The 23,987-nt window shown below is 38.1% G+C and overlaps 1 protein-coding gene across 1 annotated transcript in view; it reads left to right on the forward strand.

Moving 5' to 3' along the window:
• Nucleotides 268-23,987, forward strand: part of LRRK2 (leucine rich repeat kinase 2) — a 145,492-nt gene continuing 121,772 nt past the window's right edge. Inside the window, 11 exon segments of the mRNA NM_001113437.2 lie at nucleotides 268-421; nucleotides 690-775; nucleotides 5,592-5,701; nucleotides 8,303-8,391; nucleotides 11,669-11,803; nucleotides 14,960-15,094; nucleotides 17,790-17,921; nucleotides 20,113-20,232; nucleotides 20,719-20,858; nucleotides 20,952-21,031; nucleotides 22,630-22,736. Coding sequence (NP_001106908.2) covers nucleotides 268-421; nucleotides 690-775; nucleotides 5,592-5,701; nucleotides 8,303-8,391; nucleotides 11,669-11,803; nucleotides 14,960-15,094; nucleotides 17,790-17,921; nucleotides 20,113-20,232; nucleotides 20,719-20,858; nucleotides 20,952-21,031; nucleotides 22,630-22,736 — 1,288 coding nt within the window.

A 23,987-nucleotide genomic window follows, 5' to 3' on the forward strand; every position in this document is an offset into this window, starting at 1 on the left:
CCGCTGCGCCCCGCCCCGGCCGTACGTCTTGCAGGCCCCGGAGCTGAGTGTTGGCCCCGGGTCGGGAGGAGGAAGCGGAGGAGGGCTTGGCGTGAGGGCGCGGGAGGGCGGCGCGGGGCGGGGAGCCGCCGCCTGCCCTTAAACGGGCGTGGGGACCCATGGGGCCGGCGGGGAACGCTGGCCGCAGATGCTGAGCGGCGCTCGCCCCCTTCCCGGAGCGGCCGGCCTTCGTGCGGGAGGGGCGGCCCGTTCGGAGCTGGGTCGGTCATGGCCAGTGGCAGCTGCCAGGGGTGCGAGGAGGAGGACGAGGAAGCTCTGAAGAAACTGATAGTCAGGCTGAACAATGTCCAAGAAGGAAAACAGATAGAGACGCTGGTCCAAATCCTGGAGGATATGCTGGTGTTCACTTACGCCGACCACGGTAATGGGTTTGCAGGGAAGCCGTTCCTTTGCCCCGGTTCCCCCTCACCCCCCCTTTTTTTGCAAACTTTCTTCCCCTGAACTTTGTGGCACCACAAACCTGGACTCTTGAGAAGCCGCAAACTCTCTGTTCCTTGAGACAGAAAGGACCCGACAATTTTAGGAAGGTCTTGGCCTCACTTCTTTTGCTTTCTCCCCCCTATTCAGACTTAAAAGGGGTGCCATGAATCGTGACTTTGCTTTTTTCCCCTAACCCCCTTCTTTTCCAGCCTCCAGGTTATTTCAAGACAAAAATGTCCACGTGCCTCTGTTGATCGTCTTGGACTCGTATATGAGAGTCGCTAGTGTGCAGCAGGTAAAGGAGTTGTTTTCATTTTGCCCGTTCCCCCTTCTCTTTGGAAATAGATGTTTTTCTGTCAGTATTCTATACCCAGAGTTCTGGGTTGTTTCTGAGATTTGGCTTGACAATCCACTGACTGTGATTTTAAGATGGAAGCATTATCAAATGCTAAGGGCGTAAAAGGGCCTACAGTGTGCTCCTAGGTGTCTTTAAGAAGCAACTTTATACAGTTGATTGGCAGAATATGGATGGTGGTGGGAGGGGACTAATAATAGGTTAAGATTTCATTCTGTTAATGGCTAGATGAGTTCATCAGTGTTTAGATCAAATTATTCTAAGAATCTTCCCAATGGTTGTGTCCTAGAGGTGACACCATTGTGAATAGTTTGGGAAAGAGGAATAATGAACAGTAATAGCATTAATAATAATTAAATTAATAAAATGAAGTTACTGGCAAACTTATAGGTTTAAGGTTTTTTTTTTTTTAACTTGAAGATAGCTTTCTAACCTTCTTTAATTGTAGTACACCTTGTATTAGCTAAAGAAAGTGACATTTTAGGATTCCTCTGTGAATTTAAATTTATACTTCTTAACTGTTTTCATATAAAATGAATATAACAGTGAAACTTTTAGAATCTGCACCGTAGGAAACCCAGAAAATTGTTCAATGTCTTAGATATATTTAAAAAGGAGCCTTAAGATGATAATTAAGGATGTGTTAACAGTCAAAACAGAAGTACTGCGTGAGGTTAACTTCCTTTGTAGATTTTCAGATTTGGGGAACTAAAATCAGTTTTTTTCATTTGCACTGTTAAGTCCTGAAGGGAAAGATGATTGAACTTTGTTGAGGTGCAGTGTTTCTTAATATCTACTTGAGAGGTTAGACAGATGTTAAGAATTATCTGGATCTCTAGATCTATATCTATCTACTTTATGTGTATCTCTGTCCAGCTATGTCTTGTCTGGGTAATCATATACCTAGCTTCTTTTATGTAAAGATATTTATAACTCAGGAGTTCCCGTCGTGGCGCAGTGGTTAACGAATCCGACTAGGAACCATGAGCTTGTGGGTTCCATCCCTGGCCTTGCTCAGTGGGTTCAGGATCCGGCGTGGCCGTGAGCTGTGGTGTAGGTCGCAGAGGCGGCTCGGATCCCGCGTTGCTGTGGCTCTGGTGTAGGCTGGTGGCTACAGCTCCGATTCAACGCCTAGCCTGGGAACCTCCATATGCTGTGGGAGCGGCCCAAGAAATAGCAAAAAGACAAAAAAAAAAAAAAAAAGATATTTATAACTCAGATAAATGGTTGCTTTAATTTTTCTTCAGCTGAAATATCTCATCTGATGATTCATTTTTCAGGCTGTTAGCAAATAAAATCATGAAAAGAGAGAGGCATAATAAAGACACTGTCCTTTTTGGCAGCTAATGTCTGGATTTTGCCTGTGAAATAGGAGTCACTTTTCAGTGATGGCTTTACTGTGCTTGCTGCTCTCCACCCACATCATCCCTTCTTACCTGTCTCTGCTTTGGTGTCAAAAGTACCTTGTCTGGCAGTCCCTTCCTTGGCTTCTGTTCTTGGTAGAGTCTCCTCTGCTGGGTCCAACTGAGAACAACTGGGCCCTGGGGGGGCTTTGGTCTGCACGGACCAGAGGAGGCGGGGCTAGATGTGTGAATCCAGGGGAGCCTGGAATATACCCACCACCTAATTCTTCTTCATTTAAAACTGTCCAAGCCTGGACGTGTTTGCTTGGAGTAGTTATGAATGTCATTCGATATCCTTGCCCAGTAGGTAGCAGAGACCACTTATGTAAGAAAAATAAGGAATTGTCTTTTGATTTGGTAATTTTATGGACTAGAATTATCGGTTACAGCACCATTAGTATATTAATCTCCAAAGGGGATTATGTATATTATATCATTTGATTCTCGCAGGGCTCACTACCCTCTCAGAAATCTCACTGAATATTTGTTCCTCAGAGTAAGTAGCTGATTTAGGATTACAGAGCTAGTTGACAGAGTTATGGCTTCAAGTCTCCACATGCCTGCAAAATCTCTTTCTGTCACATATTAGCTGCTGAATTCACAAACTTTTCACATTAGTAAAAAAGCATTGTGGGGAGTTCCTGATGTAGCTCAGTGGGTTAATGACCTGACATTGTCTCTGTGAGCCTGCGGGTTCAATCCCTAGTCTCACTTAGTGGGGTAAGGATCCAGCGTTGATGTACGCTGCAGTGCAGGTCACAGATGTGGCTTGGATCTGGTGGGTGCAATTTGACACCTAGCCAGGAACCTTTCATATCTTGGCCATAAAAGAAAACACACACACACACACACACACACACACACACACACAAAACAAAACAAAAAGTACAATGGATTGGTACAAATACTCTGCACAGTGACAGAATCAATTTAAATTATCATTGATTTTATCAAAGGGATGGCAAGTGAGATCTCTACTGGTATTTTAATACTTCACTTGAAAGAAAGTGGATTTTTTCCTTCAGATTTCTTCATGATATTGGTGTAGTTTGTATAGATGTCCTTTAATGCTTTGTAATGTTGAATCAGTTGGAAGTGCTGAATTAAAAGCACTCAATAAATTTAAGGAATCAACGTAGTAAAGATCCTTCAAAAGCAAATTGTAAGGTTTGTTTTCAGAATTCATTTAGCATGACATTCCAGACTCTGAATTTTTATTTTCAATGCTCTTTCATATTTTATTAATTCTCCTTAATAAAGGACAGTCTTTAGAGAATTGGTAGTTAGGCTGGCTGTCTTATACATTTCTTTTCTTGCCAGTCATCTGATTATTTCTCTGTGTTCCTCAATTTTACATTACTTCTCTTTATCCACACAGTTTCAACCTTTGAAGTAAGTGAATGAAATATATGAAAGTAAAATTTTCTCTAACCCCTGGACTCTCTCCCGTTGTGCATTAATTAGATACTTGAGTTTACAGAATAACTATAATAAAGTGAAGCTACCAGTTTAATAATTCTGTTAAAACTGTGCAAGATGGGAACCTTCTCTCTTTGGAAAAAAAGCTTTTAATTGATACATTAATGGATCAATTGTTACCTCTGCTTTGCTGCCAGCGTTTCTATTTAGTTGTAGAAGCTCAGTTGCCTCAATCTTTTTGCAGAGCAATTACTGATGCTGCTATTTCACCAACCGAAACAGGTTTTCTTCTTGAGTCAGCCATGCAGGTACAGTGATGAGTATAGCATCCTATGTGAGGTGTGATTTATTTCCCACCAGAAGGTGTTCCGAATGTTATTTTTAAAAATATCAGGGGAAAATAGTCTTGATGTATTTTATGAAAGCACAAAAACAGCTGGTTTCCATGACATCTGGATTGTCAATATCTATTCAGCTTATGTGGAGGAGGTTGTCCTACTTAAATACAGGTAAAAATAGCAGTCGGAAACTACTTCCTTTTCAAGGAATTTGAAATCAAGCAAGAGGAAGTAGTGACAGCATAAAGCAATTCATGTTTAATCCAGAAAAGATCTAGAAATACTATTGTAAAGAGATCTTCTCTAATCACTTTCATCTTGTTAAATACCCATTGTTTATTCCATTGCTTAATCCAGAAAAGATCTAGAAATACCTTTTTTTTTTTTTTTTTTTTTTTTTTTGGTCTTTTGTCTTTTGTCTTTTTAGAGCCACACCCATGACATGTGGAGGTTCCTAGGCTAGGGGTCTAATCGGAGCTACAGCTGCTGGCCTACGCCACAGCCACAGCAACGCCAGATCGCCAGATCTGAGCTGCATCTGTGACCTACACCACAGCTCAGGGCAATGCTGGATTCTTAGCCCACTAAGTGAGGCCAGGGATGGAAACTGCAACCTCATGGTTCCTAGTTGGATTCATTTCCACACCACCATGGTGGGAACTCCTAGAAATACTGTTGTAAAGAGATCTTGTGTAATCACTTTCATCTTGTTAAATACCCCTTGTTTATTCTGTTATACATATAGGAGACTTATGCCATTATTCCTTATTGGCTGCATAAAAATTTCTCACCTGGTCATTTAATTATCCGTGTCATTCAACTCCACTGTCACATCCAGGCTCATTTAGTAATAAGACTCTCCCAGCAGCCTCCACACCATTTAGCATCTTGCTTTCTTTTCTCCCAGCTCATCAGTGTTATTACAAGGTTCTGGTTCCCCATTTTGAGTGACCAAATTTACTTTCTAAATCTGGCTCAAATCCTACTTTTCTGTTTTGTATTCTTCCCTGAGTAGTTCGAGCTGACAGTGAATCCTCCTTTCAGGATTCATATTATGTGGGTATTTATCACACATCATATTTAGGCACTATTTCATTAATGTCTAGATTTTCATGTATATATATGCATTTTCTATTTCCTTTGGTTTTTCTTTTTCTGACCATATTAAGGGTAGTTCTGTAATATGTAGAAAGAATCAAAAAGTCCTTAAATTTAGAGAGGAATATAAAGCAGGCAGAGTGAGTTCAATTTAATCTCTAGTTTAGAATTAAAATATCATATTTAAAAAAATGGTGTTTTTTTTCAGAAGTAAAGAGCAACTCATTCAAATGGCATCATGTATACATGAACTGAATGAAGATATATTTAACATGCATCAGTTAAGATCCTACTTCATTTGGAAATGTGAGAGAGCTGAGGGACATTTGTGATGTCTAGACCTCATCAGCTCATATTTAGGGTGTGGCCCTAAAAAGACAAAAAAAATTTTTTTTAAAATAATGTAATCATCTATTCTATTAAGAATGAAGAGATTTGGCTGAATGTGTTCCACTATGATTTTTTTTTAATGTGAATATTTGCCCTTCTTGTTTTTAGGTGGGTTGGTCACTTTTATGCAAATTAATAGAAATCTGTCCAAATACAATGCAAAGCTTAATGGGACCCCAGGATATTGGACATGATTGGGAAGCCCTTGGGATTCACCAGTAAGTATGACAGATGTGTAAAAACAAACTGCATTAAATATTTATCTATACATATGATAACCCTCCCCTTGATACATTATATTTGCAATCTAAGCCAGTCTGGTAAAAATCCCTTAAAATACATATTGTATTCCTTGAATCAATGATTCTTATTTATAGAGAGCTTTCAGCCCAGAAGTATAGTAAACAATTGAATTGCAAAACTAACATTTGAGGTAAAATGTTAGGTGTTACTATATTAATAGTATGATGATACAGTTATACAATTGGTTAAGTTGTAGATTGTTGATGACTGCTTATGAATTCAAACAAAGAAGAAATTTTTTTTTCATCTTTTAGTAGTAGAATTGATACAAACCACTAGTTCTTTAAAACAAAAATATGGGAACTGAAATTTTAGTTCTATAAATAGTAATTTAGAAGTTTATACTTTACTGTCTTTAAAAGTACATTTATGTATCTTCATACATATATATTTAATGAGCTTAAACTACAGCTTTCAAAATGAAGAAAAAAAGAAGAAATTATCTTTCAGCACATCTGCAGCCAAATCTTCATAGCTCTTTAAAAGCTATGTTATTGCAGTTTGCAACATAATGACTTTTTAAATGAGACTGCTTCTTTAGCTGTAATTGTTTAAGAAAAAAATTTCTGAAGAAAAATGGGTTTCCACAAAAATCTTTTTGGGATAACTTTGTCTCCTGACATTTAAGAAAGTATCTTCTGTCCTCAACTTTAGGTGTTCTTTATACTAAGGTGACTTTTCTTTACCGCAGAGAAGTGAATGCATATTGCTTCCAAAGACATATTGCTTGTGACAAGCATAATGCAAAACTAAATTTTACATTTTTGCATTGTTTATTAGTGTCAACTGTGGCTTCAGATTTAAACAAATAAGAGCTGTTTGTTCATAGGGGAGCATATCTGTGCTTAATACACTTTTCAATCTTTGATAAATACACATTGCTCTTCTTCAATTTCCAGCTTCTCAGGGGTGTGCTTTGAAAAGAGGCCTATTTCTGATGAATATATGTTCTCATCTCCAAACTAATCTATGAAATTCTATGATTCAGTTGGAAAGAATACAGCATTTAAGGAGGAATTAGGCAAATTATACTTTCCACTAGTAATTGTAATGTGATGTGTGCCTTGGTTTGGATGAGAATTTCACCAAAGATTAGGAATCTATAACTTTAGGGAGCACTGGAAAACTCATCTAGTCATATTTGAGTACAAACCAAATATTTGTTTAATTAAACAAACATTACATAACATGAATGCCTCTATAGGGATCTCCTGCACTCATTTATTTGGTCGCTCATCTGCCATTCATTCATCCTCTGTTCATCAGATATTTATTACACCCCTCCTTTAGGCCAGCAGGGGTGAGCAAGAAGGTCACACTGCTTTCTCCAGTGGAGCATACTAGACCACTCCCAGCAGAAAGTTGTTATAAAACACATCTCCCTATATTTTAGGACTCCCCCACCAAAGACTTACCGTACTAAAGGAGAAATTTCTTGTGAGGTGATAAAGTCAGGAATAGTGGGTATGGTACAAGGAGAGGAGGGGCAGCATAGGTAGGAGGAGAATTGACAGCGTGGAAGGGCAAGGTCTCTCAATTCCTCAGCTCACCAGCTGGAGACCGACCACATGCCAAGTTTCTTGAATCTAGGTGAACCATGGCTGCCATCAGGCTCTCTCTTCTTCTAACAGCCAAACTGTTATTCCTGGGTAGGAATGGATTAAAGATTGTATATTTTAGGATTGATGATTCAGGGACTCAAATTTAGTGAAGTTGAAGCAATTAAATACTATTGATACTAGATTCATTTTCTATTATAAAATATCAATTTTGGAGTTCTCATCATGGCTCAGTGGTTAACGAACCCGACTAGGAACCATGAGGTTGTGGGTTCGATCCCTGCCCTTGCTCAGTGGGTTAAGGATCCCGCGTTGCCGTGAGCTGTGGTGTAGGTTGCAGACAAGGCTTGGATCCCGAGTTGCTGTGGCTCTGGTGTAGGCTGGCGGCTACAGCTCCGATTAGACTCCTAGCCTGGAAACCTCCGTATGCCATGGGAGTGGCCCTAGAAAAGGCAAAAAGACAAAAATAAATAAATAAATAAAATAAAATAAAAACATCAATTTCTTTTTCAAAAGTAGTAAAAATTTAAAAATTCAGATGGCTCTTCATTTATATATATAAACCAACACTTTAATTACATCTCTCTATAATTTAATGCATTAATCTGCATAACATATAATTCACAAGTTTATATTATATAAAATGGGCTTGATCTCTTGGTACATATACCTTGGTATTTATTTTGGATATAGTATTGAGTGACATGACTAATAATTGAATTTGAATATTAGAGGAAAAAGTTATAACTTTTCTATTGAGACTCATACTAATTCCCTGTTAATTGTCATAAGCCTGACTCAGATTTATAGGAAGAAAAAAATACAGTAGCTTCAATACAGGGAATGGATTACAATGAGATGAATAAAAATATGGGTGAGTGAAAAACAGTATGTAAAAGAGCAAGCATCTAAGTATGATATTTCACTTTATCTTGATTTTTTTTTTTTAAATTACAGACTGATTCTTAAAATGCTCACAGTTCATAATGCCAGTGTCAGCCTGTCAACAGTTGGATTGAAGGCCTTAGATCTTCTCCTAACTTCAGGTAATATGTACACACATATATTTTTAATATTGACTCACATTCAAAAATACTTTAAGCCATTTACTAAATATGTTTTTAATTTTTTAAAGTATAGCATAATATCACCTCAGGATCAATGATTTTCAGAATTCTTTGTATATGTCTTTATTTGTTTTATCTACACTTTGTCTCTCAAAAGTCCCACCAAACATTGGCCTTAAACATCACCTTATATATATTACTCCCAAATCTAATTTCTAGCCCCAGCTTTGCTCCCCAAATCTAGTTCCACATCTCACATTCCTGTTAGTTTCTTGGCCGGATGTATGCTTGTCACTACTATATTGTTCTCTCTTCACATCTCTAGGGTGTTTTCTATAATATATATTCTAGAGTATGACAGTAGTAATATTTAAAAATATATAGCATTACTTCTTGAGTGCTTGCTAGGTGCCAGACTTTACATGTTCAGTACTTTACAAATACTCCACATGCTTTTAAAAGCATCTTCCTCAAAACAAGCTTTTAAAAGCATAACCCTCAAAACAGCCTTTTAAAAGCATAATCCTCAGAACACTTTCTGGGTGTTTGAGGAACACCTAGAAACCTAGAAACCGAGAGATTGCCTCAGCCAATAAGGAGTAGAACTAGGTTCTGATTTCACGTGTCAGGTTCTTTCCCTGAGTAAACTTCTGCCTAGAGAATAATGGACCTGGAAACAAAGACTGTTGCTGTGGTGCAGTAGTCGTGACATTGCTTGATTGGTACTTGCTGTGATTTAAGGCGCTGAGAAGAAAGGCTGCTTACAGGGCAGCTAATGGTGAAAGATAGGGAGGATTTCCTCCAAAGTGTGAAGGATGCTTTAGGTCAGAGATCAGCACATGCAGGTTGCAGAGGCCCGGGAGGGTGGCGTGAGAGGGGCTGGATGTGTAGGGGGGAAGATTTTAAATGCCCTCATTAGTCCTGCTAAGTGATGAAGACCCAATAGAAGAAAGAGAGAAGAAGAAAGAGGATGGCGATCAGAGGATGAATGAAGAGGGATAGGAAAGGCCAGAAGGTAGTCGTCCCTTCACTGGAGCCTTTTGTTAACATATATAATGGGAGGTATTAACTGGTCTTAAACATGATTTATTTTAAACATCCTTGGGAAACTTTTTTTTTTGTTTTGTTTTGTTTTTTGTTTTTGTTTTTGTTTTGGGCAGGGGGAGGATTTATTCTCCACTTGGCAGTGGACAGGAGGTTTATGAATCTGAAAAATCTCCCAACATGACTGTGTTGAAGTCAGCAGCGTGCAGACAATTAGAAAGTTTGACATGTGTTTTGAAAAGACTGTAATTAATTTCTTCCATAAAACATTAAGAATTTTGAGCTTTTAGGAAAGTTTGAATTGTGTTTAAAAGTTCATTTCGGATGCCTAGTAGAGGCTGACTTATGAATCACTTTTGTTGTTTGTCTTGTTTGTTAATTGATTTAATGGTTAATGCACACTAACTGCTGTGCTAGCTGCTAGAACTCTCAGACTGGGAGGCGAAGTTCCTACAACGAAGTCACCGCCCAGCCCCACTGTCCAATGTAACTTTTACATTGAGGGAAATGTTGCGTATGTTCAGAGTCATGGCTAGGAGCCATCCGTGACTAGTGAATATTTGGAATGTGAGAAACTGAATTTTAGTTTCATTTAATTTTAATTAATTTAAATTTGAGTTTAAAGTAGCCATGTTGCTTAGTGGCCGTAGAATTGGACGGCACAGGCAAAGAGATAAAAAGCACTTAAAGAAATAATTTCAATCTGAGAGAGGTACTCTAACAGAGATCTCAAGAAAACCACTGTAGAAACACAAAGAGCAGCTAAGCACATTTGTAGGAGTTACGAGCACAGACGTGACCTGCCTAAATTTTAATCCAGCTCTGCCTCTTATTTGTTAGACTTTGGGCAAAGTCACTGGGTCACCTCTGTGCCTTAGTTTTCTCATCTTTTAAGTCAAGGATTGCACCTACCTTGTGGAGTGGTGGTGGGTTTCTATGTGTTACAGTGAATTACTTCAACCTGGGTCTGACACGGTATGTGTTGTGCAAGTGTTTGCTCTGACTACCACTCCTATCTCTGTACTGCAGATTTTGTTGGCAGAATAAGTGTCGTTTGTGTTATTTCTTGAGTTAAGGTAGAAATATATTTGGTGTAGAACAGGACAAGGGTGTGTGTTCCCATGGTGGCTCAGCAGGTTAAGGACCCGATGTTGTCTCTGTGAGCATGCAGATTTAATCCCTGGCCTTGCTGTGTGGGTTAAGGATCTGGCTTTGCCACAAGCTGGCATAGGTTGCAGATGTGGCTCAGATCCTGCACTGGCATGCCTGTGGCATAGGTCTCAGCTGTATCTCTAATTTGACTCCTGGCCTGGGAACTTCCATATGCTGCAGGTGAAGCCACAAAAAAAAAAAAAAAAAAAAAAAGAAGAGGAAAGAAAAGGGCATGGACATTCCATACAGCTAGTTCAAGGGCACCAGGATAGTAAAGGAGCTAATTTGTGGTGAGCAAGGAGTTTAGCATATTTGGAGTCAGCAATGCAGAGATAGGAGGCTGATGAGGCACGTGATCTGTGAAGAGTCTGGTTTGTCTGACTGAGGAGTGCAAGAAGGCCTCAGAAGGTTTCAGCAAGGGATTTACAAGATCATTTGTGTTTTAGAAATGTAATGCAGGGGATAAACTAGATAGGTTGGGATTTGGGCAAGCAGAGCAATTAAGCAATTTTGTCTCTATTCCAGGTGAGAGATGGTGAGGTCCTGACCATAATAGAAATGGAGGGGCCTGGTTCGAAGGGAATTTTTAAGTTATTTAGAAGACAGACACGAAGGCCTTGGTTACGAGTTAGTTCTTTTGTTGGACAGAGAATGAGAAGAGAGAGGGAGGATGAAAGAAGGAAGATGCCTGGGTGGTTCTCTGGCAACTATTGGATGTGGTGTCTTTGATGGAGATAGGAAACTGGAGTGCGCTGGGTGGGCGGCTATGCAGTATTCAGATGGCCTTGTCTAGGAGGCAGTTAGAAGTGTTTTGGGAGTTGGGGCAAGAGGTCTTAGCCGTGGATATTGCTTGGGAATCAGAGAGTTATAATAAATATACAGGGAATTTATCTCATTTAGGAGGACCATAGTGTGTGACAGGTCTCATAACATGTGGGGTAATTAAGTAGTTCGTCAAAAAGAAAAGTCCAACAAACCATTCATAGTCTTCCTGTAAAAATGAACACATTACATATTAAAGCAGCTGTTTACTTGGAGCATATTGTTCTCTTCAAAATAGGTAAAATCACTTTGCTGATACTGGATGAAGAAAGCGATATTTTCTTGTTAATTTTTGATGCCATGCGCACATTTTCAGCCAATGATGAAGTCCAGAAACTTGGATGCAAAGCTTTACATGTGCTGTTTGAGAGAGGTATTTAAAAATATCTAATTCTTTATTTTGATGTTTATATAAGAAAAAAGGGCTTATATAGGGAAAATTTGAATGTAATTATGATAATAAAATATCTAAAAGCGTACGATTTATTAAAAGTGGGAGTTGTCATTCAAGGAGAAATAAGGGTGTTAATTCAGAAACATGGCTCATTTTTGCAGAATGAATTTCATTTGTGGATTATAATTTATGCCCTTGTAATAGACTTTCTTCCATTGCTTAAGAAGGCATAGGTTCACTTTGCAAACCAGATATGTAGGTGTTCAGAAAGAAAAACTGTGAAGCCAGGCGTAGATTAAATTTGGGTTTATGATGGTGAGTCATCACCAGAGATTTTAAATTGCTAAAGGCTCTGTATAAAGACCCAGGTGGTTTACAAAGTATTCCTTAGGAAAAAGACTAATAGGTCTTTTATCCCATGGCACTGAGATTGATGACAGAGATTAGCATATAATTTTATAGGTGGTTGGAACCTTTGGTCCTTCCTGATGAGGAAATGGATCAGAGAGGTGAAATGAGCAACCCGCCTGAGGGCACACAGCCAGTTATCTCCGTTCCAGTTCAATATGCCACGGTTTTTGAGAGCACATTTTGTGTCATTATGACAGCCAAGAGTGCCAAGGGTTTAGGTTAAGAATGACTTATGTGGGCCCTGTGTCCCTATCAATTTACTGCTCTAGTTTCTGGCAGCTCCAGGAATGGGTTAGGTCACCTTATACTATTTAATTCTCTGTTTTATTCCAAAAGGACTTCACATAGCTTATAGATATTTATACTTTTTTTTTGTTTGTTTTTCTAGGGCCACACCCGTGGTATATGGAGGTTCCCAGGCTAGGGGTCAAATTGGAGCTGTAGCCGCTGGTCTACGCCAGAGCCACAGCAATGCAGGATCCAAGTCGTGTCTCGACCTACACCACAGCTCACAGCAACGCCAGATCCTCAACCCACTAAGCAAGGCCAAGGATCGAACCCGCAACCTCATGGTTCCTAGTCGGATTCGTTAACCACTGAGCCACATCAGGAGTTCCTAGATATTTATGATACATTAGAGGGAAAAGAAATGAATGAGGGAATGGGTGAAGGGAAAATGGTAAGAAGCTAGGTTCAATTTACTGCTTACTTCAGGTCCTTTATCTTTGCAAAGGAATGGACCAGAAATATGGTTCTTTGCTTCCAATCAGGCAAAGAAAAGAGGTAAACATCATTGGTTACAAAGTTACTTGAGGTAAAAGCAAACCCATTTATCAGAAGAAGCAGTCGGTCTCATGGAAGACCTGCGAAAATCCTTGAGCTTGGATGAGATGAAAAAATATACTCCTTTTGTAAGGAATACAAAGTGTGTTTCAGTGAAAGAGACTGAATCAAGAGGCAGAACAGCGTGGGCCTGGGCCCCAGCTCTCTGACCATCAGAGTTGGCGGAGGAGGGGAACCGAGGAACTGCATGTCTCTCAGGCTGTCTTCTATAAATGTGATATCTTGCAAGTAAGCTTTTGATAAGAATTGGGCAGAGTAGAGTTTGAGCAACTATTGCCTTGAGGGCCTGTAATCTTTTTTTTTGCTGCAGTTCAGGGGCACATTCTTATTCATGAAAGAAGGGCTTACTCTCTCACCAGCATTGTGGGATTCATCTAGGACATTTGGAGAAGCACCAGGGAATATTAAAAAGAGCATATTCAATAGAAAGATCAGTGCCGACATCATTTTGATTGTAAGTGGAGGGTAGAAATATTTCTGAAGTTTTCAAGACTATCAAGTTCTCCAGGATTCAGAGGTACCTGTAAAGTTGATTTTTAAAAATTTGAATCTATGCTGTGGAAGCTCTTTCATAAAATAAGAGTATTTGGTGATATTCCTCATTTATTAGAAGAGCCCAATCAATTTCACATTGTATCATATAGACTATTGGTTTAAAGTTGAAAGACAAAAAACTAATGTTGATCACGAAGAGTGCTCCATCTTCTAACATTTATGTCAGTGTCATTCTCAGGCTAGATAAATCAGATTTTTATACATGTTTTTGAGGTTGCCACCCAATAAAATGATTCCAAATGAAACTTACTGGCTTGATCAAAAGACTTTAATTAGGAAGGTTAATAATTAGAGTTTTTGATCGCTGATGAAATCAAGACCATTAAGATAGAGTATTTCAAAGTTAAATTACTTGTCATTTGCTGAAGTTCATTCCTCTTGAACTGATGCATTTAGCTGAGCTGACCCTTTAACCACTCCTTTTTAAGTATTGTAATATGTTCACTTTGTTTCTTAAGATTTTTTTTTGTCTTTTTTATGGCCGCACTCGCGGCGTATGGAGATTCCCAGGCTAGGAGTCTAATTGGAGCTACAGCTGCCAGCCTGCACCAGAGCCACAGCAATGTGGGATCCCGATCCACATCTGCTACCTATACCACAGCTCATGGCAATGCTGGATCCTTCACCCACTGAGCAAGGCCAGGGATCGAACTGGCAACCTCACGGTTCCTAGTCGGATTTGTTAATCACTGAGCCACAATAGGAACTCCCGTTCACTTCTTTATTCTTCATTAGTCATTGATTAGTTTTCTCTAGAATCTTTCAAATGAAACTAAATAATTTTGTTTTTCTGAGAACTGTTTGATCACTACATGGTCACTACATTTTAAAACATGGAGTAACTAATATGGGTTAAAACAAAATTATTTTAATCTCAATAGATTATTTACCCATTATAAAATTCTTAGGATGGGCTTTTTGCTAAAATGTCATTCTTAGTGTACATCCATTGTCTCTACTGTGAATTTTTTTTTTGTCTTTTTATATTTTTAGGGCTGCACCCACGGCATATGGAGGTTCCCAGGCTAGGGGTCCAATCGGAGCTATAGCTGCTGGCCTATGCCACAGCTACAGCAATGTGGAATCCAAGCCTTGTCTGCAACCTACACCACAGCTCATAGCGACCTCAGATCCTTAACCCACTGAGTGAGGCCAGGGATCAAACCTGCAACCTCATGGTTACTAGTCAGGTTCATTAACCACTGAGCCACTATGGGAACTTCTCCTACTGTGTCTTATATAACTATCATGGATATTATATTTTTGAGTAATTAAACTTTTATAGCATGTTTAAGCTTTTTCAGAATCTTGTCTTTCATTTTTTAGTTTCAGAGGAGCAACTGACTGAATTTGTTGAGAACAAAGATTACGTGATCTTGCTGAGTGCATTAAAGAAGTTTAAAGATGAAGAGGAAATTGTGCTTCATGTACTGCACTGTTTACATTCCCTAGCAATTCCTTGTAAGTAGCCTGTATACAGGATTTCTTTTTTGAATCTGAAAAATTACTGTGTATCTTTCTGAGTGTGTTTCAAAAATATTCTTATTACTTAGAAACTTGTAGACACTAAACCCATTCATTTATTTATTCATCTAATTAATTTTTATTTACTGATGCTGTACTGCTGGGGGCTCTGGGCCTCATGCTGGAGAAACTTTAGCAGAAAACATAAACATGTTTCTTTGCCTTTTCAGCCCCCGTAACCATAGTACCATACAAGCTACAGAAGTGATTACAAAGTATTGCAAGGCAAGTGTTGTCAGAAGTACCTAGGGTTGTGAGAACAGTGGAGAGTGAGGCAAGATCTCTAAGCAGAGACTTGAAATTAGGAGGAGAGCTTTGTGTACAGGGAGGTATGAGGTGAAGTAGAAAGTGCAGGCAAGGGTCCCAGGCAGTAGGCATTGTAAGTGTAAAGGTCTGGAGTGAGAGAGCATAGTGCGTTCAAGAAGATAAAAGCAGCTCTGTAAACAGTGTGGTTTATAAGTGTGTGCACACGCAGAGCCCTGAGCATCTGCTTATGAGTCCCTCGGTGGAGATGGGGGAAGGGCTTCAGAAGAGTCTGTGGATGAAGCTGGAAAGGTAACTAGATTCTAAAGGGCCTGAAAAGCCACAGAGAAGAGTTTGAACTTTATTGTGATTCTTGTTCAGTATTTTGGTGGTGCTTTGAAATCTAGCCCCTTTTTTTTGATCAAACAAAGTGCAAGTAAGGAGAAGTTAATTTGCTACACGTGCTACCACTGATTGTTAGTGGAATAAGATAATGCTTCAGATTTTTCTTCTGTTTTCTAAGTGCACGTGAACATTTTGTGTTTTGTGTATTACCTGTGTGGGCTTATACAACATTTACACGTGCATTTATTTGATGATATTTTCATCTTGGAGTTCCCGTCATAGAGCAGTGGAAATGCATCCGACTAGGAACCATGAGGTTGTGGGTTCCATCCCTGGCCTCCCTCAGTGAGTTAAGGATCCAGCGTTGCTGTGAGCTGTGCTGTAGGTTGCAGACATGGCTCGGTCCTGAGTTGCTGTGACTGTGGTATAGGCCAGCAGCTGTAGCTCCAATTTGACCCCTAGCCTGGGAACCTCCATATGTTGTGGGTACGACCCTAAAAAAGCAAAAAATAAAGCAAAAATATATATGTATATATATTTTCATCTTCACACATGGAAGTTGTGAGGATTAAATGGGTTAAAAAATGTGAAAAATGTATAATAGTACCTGGTAATGCCATGTAACAAGTGTTGTAAAAACATTGGTGGTGTTATTACATACACAAGTATTTTATACATATGTAGTATATTATATGTAATATCCATATATGGTTTCAGACAGGGACATCTACAGACGTGAGACTTCAGTAAAAAAACAATCCCCTTGTGAAAATGCCTTTCTTTGAGATAGTTTTAAAATCCATCATTTTCTTATTCCTGAACAATTGAACACGTAAAAGTAGATGGGGCTGAACAATAATAGAAAATGGACATTTAAACTTCTCTGAGTCACCCGTTGCCCACAAACTGAATATATTCTTCATTTTACTTTTTCTTGGTTACAGTTATTTATTTATTTTAGTCTTGCTGTTTTGAAATTCATTCGTTTCCACCCACCTCTGACATAACTCCAGTGTAAATGTGCTGATTCATAATGAAAAGGTCAAAGAAAGCAGTAACTAACAATCAAAAAAAAAGAAAAACAAAACCAACTGTTTTAAACTTTGCCTTTGAGTCTAGAGCAAATATCTGCAGTTCTGAGTAAAAGCAGGTAATTGTTTAAAGAGGCCATTTCCTTTCATTACAATGTGTTTTCCGTATTTAGTGTTTTTTTAAAATAAAAATTAAACATTAAAAATATATTTTGGGGAAAACAGTTGGTTAGTTTGTGCCAAGAAAGAAAGAAATATGTTTTGCAAACACCTTCTTTTTGTCTGTTTTAGGAATAGTCAGCATTTCATTCAGACATGTAAATTACTCTTTTTCTCTATGTGGGTTCACATATTCTATTGATTGCCTTTTCCAGTGGATTCTTTCCTTCCTTTATGGTTCCCCTATGTTTATTACTTAGTCATATATTTTAATATTATGTCTGTCTTCTCCCCTTCATCCATTCTTTCCCCTGTTTGTCTCAGAGCCTTCAGGAAGCTTGGTTTTGCCACCTTTCACCCTGGCTACTTTCTGCTACCCTTTGGAATGAATAGGAAATAAATCATAGCTGATTTTAGCTTTTCTATTATGTGATATAATCTTGATTTTCTTTCTGTCGGTTTTGAGAAAAGGGAACATTTAAAAGCCATTATCCAATAGAATAGGGCCTCATTAGGAAACAGGTCCCAAGTTCATTTATTTGAATGCCTACAGCTAAGACTATATATTTTGACTTATATAAAAATACTCTAAGTTCTCCCTTGAAGTTTTCAAGCCAAAAAAATAGGAATAAAGCAACTGTCCTTAATGTTAGAGATGAGTCCTAAATCGTATTATATTAGCAGTGAACATCATAGTAATTTTTTATAGATATTTGACAGAACATGATATTTAAATTTGGAAATGTAGCCATTATATTGCCATATTAAAAAAATCTATGTAAGGTATCTTTTTATGCATATTTCAAAGGGGAAAATTATTACATTACTGGTAATTATGATTTCTTTAAATTTAGGCAGTAATGTTGAAGTCCTCATGAGTGGCAATGTCAGGTGTTATAATATTGTGGTAGAAGCCATGAAAGCATTCCCTGTCAATGAGAAAATTCAAGAAGTGAGTTGTTGCTTGCTCCATAGACTTACATTAGGTAAGTTATAATTCTTGGTTATTTTATTATCACAGTCTATATGATGTAAGTATATATATAGCATAGATGTATTGTGTGTTGATGGATAAGTAGCATATTGACATAAATTTGATGGAAATATTGTAAAGCAGCAAACTGTTCTGCCAGGTTCAGGTGGAATTTTTTAAAGGGGTGGGAAGAATGAATGTGTGCAATATAAGAGAAGTCTTATTTTTTATTTATTTATTTTTTAATGGCCACACGTGGAGCATATGGAAATTCCTGGGCTAGGGGGTTGGTTGAATCGGAGCTGCACCTGCTGGCCTATGCCACAGCCATACCACCTCCGAGCCACATCTGCAACCTACACTGCAACTCACAACAACACCAGCTCCTTTAATCTACTGAGTGAAGCCAGGGATGGAACCCTCATCCTAATAGATGGGTTCTTAACTTGCCGAGCCGTAACGGGAACTCCCCAAGAAATCTTATTTTTAATGCTGTATTTAAAATATTATTTATTTATTTATTTATTTATTTTTTTTGTCTTTTTGCTATTTCTTTGGGCCGGTTCCACGGCATATGGAGGTTCCCAGGCTAGGGGTTGAATCGGAGCTGTAGCCCCTGGCCTACGCCAGAGCCACAGCAACGCAGGATCCGAGCCGTGTCTGCAACCTACACCACAGCTCACGGCAACGCCAGATCGTTAACCCACTGAGCCAGGGCAGGGACCGAACCCACAACCTCATGGTTCCTAGTCAGATTCGTTAACCACTGTGCCACGACGGGAACTCTTAAAATATTATTTTTATATAAATAGTTGATACATACAAAAGAATAAGCATGACATATAGAAAATGTGGGTCCTACTTTATTATTCACCAACAGTTTACTTTTTAGTGCATTGTTCTGCTTAGAAAAACACCAAGAAAATCTCCAAGATATGTGCTGAGTAGGTAGAGGGAGCCTCAACAAGGAGTTGAAATAAGAACTGTGAGCTGAAAGCAAATGGATACAAGCCAGAGGAGCTATGTGGGAAAGTATGGGTCACTATCATCAACAGACTAACCTTATATTCTCTCCAAAGTAGGGTAACTTAACCAGTCTCCCACTTTAAGCTTCGACCTTAACAAGATTCTAAATGCTCCCAGATCAGTCCTGTGTGCTGACTCCTAGTAAACATCTCTGGAGGAGGTGTTTAGGTCCTCAGGAGTCTCGGAGATTAAACTCAACCAAAGAGAAACTCACAAGCAAACAGGAAAACAAGACACCATGACAGACAGGTAGTGAGCACAGGAGCACAAGGTTTAAATGCTCAAGAGCTTCATATATTGGAATTATCAGATATAGAACACAAGACGGCTATACATTAGTGATTAAAGAAATAAAAATTAGAATAAGAGAACAAATAAAGAGGGGGCAGGGGGAGAAAATGAGTAATAGGCAGTTAAAAATTACCTGGCAGATCTGAAAATAAAGAAGGCTTTTTTTTTTTTTAGAAATGTATAAAAAAAATCTAATAAATGACCAAGTTGAATTTGTCACAGGAGTACAAAGTGGCTTACTACTAGAAAAGCTGCCTATGTAATTCTAATTTTCCATATTATCAGGATAAAAGGAATATAAATGATGTTAATTTTTTAATATATGATAAAACATCATACCCATAATTGTTTTTAAAAACATTCTCTTATTTTTCTTCTAAGATTATAATAGAAGATCAAATACTGATGAGTTGCCAGTGGCTTTTCAGAGCAGTATTCTCTAAGTGAAAGCAGCATGTCAGTAAAAGCATTTAATGACAAGAGAGGTTTCCCCCCATCTTTTAGGAGGCAGGAAAATTAAGCTCTTGTACCCGGAATATTGTAGTGCCATGTATAACAGACCCCTTATTGTTTTTATATGATGATGACATGAGATGGAGTCCAAGAACACAAAGTTAATAAAACCCAGACATGTAATTTTTTTCTTTTTTTTTTTTGCCCGGTCGGTTACATTATCTAAATAAGGTAATTGAATGAGTGCATGACATAAATTTTCAAAACTTGATGCAGTCTTATTAAACTATTTTAATTAAAGTAAATATGTGTTTCAATGTCATTCAGAATAGTCATCATTACCAAAATTTGTGGCTTTAAATTAATATAATATAATTAAAGGTAATTTAAGTTCCATGGATGAGAATTCCACTAATATCTCACTTAACTTTTAGGTAATTTTTTTAATATCCTGGTATTAAACGAGGTGCATGCATTTGTGGTGAGAGCTGTACAGCAGTATTCCGAGAATGCAGTCCTGCAAATCGCAGCACTCAGCTCTTTAGCTCTCCTCAGTAAGTAATTTTACTAAAAAGGGAATTCTTAAAGGTGAAACTGATGAATGTTTACATATAAACAAGATAGTATTATAACAAGAGTGTCATTTGTAGAGAAGGAAGCCTTAAATGCCTTTTCTATCCTAATGCTACCTCATTTATCAATAGAGGATACTTTCAAGGGAACTATCAGTTGTGATAAGTACATTTTCCCTCGTTCAGCTATCAGGAAATAACATCCTTGATTTAGCTTTATTATTGGGCCATTGTTTCTTAATTTATCTTCCTATAGTCTATTAGTTTTGTTTGGTATCCTCTTTTTCATTTGACAATTTATCTAGATGGAATAACGGTATGATGAAGATATTAAAAAGGTCTTTAAATTAACCAAGGCCACTACTAAAGAATACCTCACTCTGTTAATAATGTTTCAAAACATGGACTTAGAGTTGGTCATTCAAACTGTAAGTAAGCCATGTAATTACATTTTTTTTTTTTTTCAAGCTGAGACCATTTTCTTAAATCAAGACTTAGAGGAAAAGAATGAGAATCAAGAAAATGATGATGAGGAAGAAGATAAATTGTTTTGGCTGGAAGCCTGTTACAAAGCATTAACGTGGCATAGGAAGAACAAGCACGTGCAGGTTGGATTCTTTTGTAAATTGCATAGTCGTTCAAATTGTTTGTTCAATAACTTATTTTTTGACAGTTTTCGTTTTCTTCTTCCCCTAATTCAGGAGGCTGCATGCTGGGCCCTAAACAATCTCCTTATGTACCAGAACAGTTTACATGAGAAGATTGGAGATGAAGATGGCCAGTCAGTAGTTTTCATTTTATGTGATAGAAAATTTCAGTTATATGTTTAAGCCATCCACCTGAAATACCATAATTGCAACGTTATTGCTTGAAATATTTTGATATAACAGGCATTTATGTTTTAACTGTTACCACAAAGTAATTGTGGATATATAATATTTTGATCCCGTTGCCTTCAATAGTTAGTAAAAGGTGGAGTGTATGAGAGTTATTACTGAGGGATTTAGAATCAAGGGTCATTCAGTAAATTATGAATCATCAAGAAAGAAACCTTTCCATTTTCTGGCTCGATTGTTTAAAAATGCCATATCAGTGTATCTCAAGTGACAAATCACAGAGTCATCTGTAACCTTTTGTATTGTGGTTTCCCCCCGATATCAGGAATTAGATGTGGTTAGAAGCCTCCTGTAGTGATTTCCCCACTTGATGCAGCAGTGTTGACCTGTCTTCTCTTGAGAGGGTTATTTTTTTGAGCTGATAGCTCTTGAGATGCTTTCTCTGGGCGTCCCATTTAAACAACTGGCAAGACCAGCTCTCTCTCCCCAAGATACACACTGTAACCAGGAGTCTTGTGTATGTCAGATTTGGTTCATGTCCATGAGCAGCTGCTTATATTTGTACCTGTTTGCTCTGTATAGCCTCTGGATTTTAAAGTCTGAATGACTTCCCTTGGAAACTTAAATAGTAATATTTTGCATCTCAAATCCTGATAGCTTATTTGCATAGGGATCTACTGTCAAGCAGAAGGCAATTAATGACACATTTTTGGAAGGAAACTGATTTGTGAAAAACATAGGTTAAACTAGCATTCCAATCCATAGTGAGCAAGCTTTTAAAGAAATTAGGGTAAAGTTGGTTCACATTACAATAAATATTCGTTCGTAGTATACTAATTCCTCAAAATCCTTCAGATCATTACAATAAATATATCATTAAAACATATTTAATGCTCTACATTGAAAAAAAGTCATGCTGCTCTTTTTTTTTTTTTTTGGTGTGTGTGTGTGTCTTTTGTCCTTTCAGAGTCGCACTCACGGCATATGGATTTTCCCAGGCTAGGGGTCTAATCAGAGCTATAGCTGCCGGCCTGCATCACAGCTATAGCAATGCCAGATCTGAGCCACGCCTGCAACCTACACCACAGCTCACGGCAATGCCGGATCCTTAACCCACTGAGTGAGGCCAGGGATCGAACCTGCAACCTCATGGTTCCTAGTCGGATTTGCTTCCACTGTGCCATGATGGGAACTCCATGCTGCTCCTTTATGATTTTTAATTTTTCCTTTCTTTTTTACGTTATCTTCTTTTACCCACGTAATCTTTTTACTCTTAGTACCTCTTATTTGTCTGCTCAGACATTTTTTTTTCTCCCTCTACTATGTACTTTGAAGACACAGAAATAGTAATTTATTAGTAGTTAATGGATTTGAATCTAACTTTTAAATATTAAGTTGTTGAACTATAATTCTCCCTTGTGAGTAGAGGTGGCATTGTTTATATACCTTTATTTGTTGTGAGAGAGATCAGATAACTGTAAATGACTATCTGAGCGAATTATTCTAGATATTACTATTAATATTGTGGTTGAATTTTTGAAAGGTTCCCAGCCCACAGGGAAGTGATGCTGTCCATGCTGATGCACTCTTCATCGAAAGAAGTCTTCCAGGCATCTGCAAATGCTTTGTCAACTCTGTTAGAACAAAACGGTAAGAGGTACACCATATTTTTTACTAAATAGAAACACGTTTTGTGGTATTTTTTAAATTATAAAAGCAATGTATTGTAACGACAATATGTAAATCTGTAGATCTGATACATTATTGTTAATGGTTTTGTAGTTTTGCAAGGTATGCTGTATCCTATTTTGTGGTCCATTTTCTTATTGATGAACTTTTAGCTTGTGTCCAGTGGTATTTTTTCAGTACATCTAATAATCGTCAAATTATCACTTTTTCTCTCATTTTCCTTTATACACCATTCTTTTTACTTTCTTAGGAAGGCAATGGGTGGAGAAATAGTCACCACTATAAAATCTGCTAAAGTTGTCCATTTAAAAAAATTTTTTTTAAAAAAGTAGTTCTTTACATGTAAATCTTATAGCTTTGCATTATTAAGGAGAGAAAAATGGCCATTATACCTTTGGAAGAACTCTTGAGGTTTAAAACTGAGGCTCAGGCTGCTCTGATTCCTGCCCCCATAAACAGGAAATAACTGCCAGAAAATCTTGGGAGAAAACTCATCATAAAAGCATTGGGACTTGGCAGCTCTTGAAGGATATTTTTGGAGGGAGAAAAATAGAGAAGAATACTGAAAGCTTGGAGAAAAGACCATATTAAGCACTAGCGTTTAGGAGAGAACCTGGGTAGAGTGAAAAGAATGATGAAACCTTCTCAGGCTTGTTTCGTTCTGCTATTATTTTAGTCAAATCAAGAGGAAAATCACTTCTTTGTTTTCCTCCTTTTTCAGTTCACCTCTCTGATGGCACTGAAGCAGCCATTATAAAAGGCTTGGGCTGGCAAGAGCCCAGAGGGACAGACAGAGTTGCCCTCGGGGGATAATGAGTCAGAGCGGGAGTGTCGGAAAGGGAAGCTGCTCTTCCTGAGTCTCCCATCCTGCCCTGTGTAGAGGCTGGATGGGGTCTTGCTCCTGAAAGTGATCACTGGGCTTTGCTGCTCTTATGTGAGGTACCTTAGAGAGGAGACAAACCTTACCCTGTACCAACAGCATTGTGTTGCTGCTGTAGTTCTTAGCTCCCTGGAAATCTTTGATATGTCAACAGAACAACCATGATTTTGTGAGATTTAAATTACTTTTTCTTTTAAGAGAAGGATCACGTTATACAAATAGGCATATGCAATAGACAAATAGTCATGGAACGACCTAGCCAATGCAGCTACAGTACTTATTTCTATAATTGGTCACCGGGTGATAGTTGCATGTGTATGTTAATAATAGTA

This window comes from Sus scrofa, chromosome 5, assembly GCF_000003025.6.
Source record: "Sus scrofa isolate TJ Tabasco breed Duroc chromosome 5, Sscrofa11.1, whole genome shotgun sequence".
Classification (NCBI taxonomy): Eukaryota; Metazoa; Chordata; class Mammalia; order Artiodactyla; family Suidae; genus Sus; species Sus scrofa.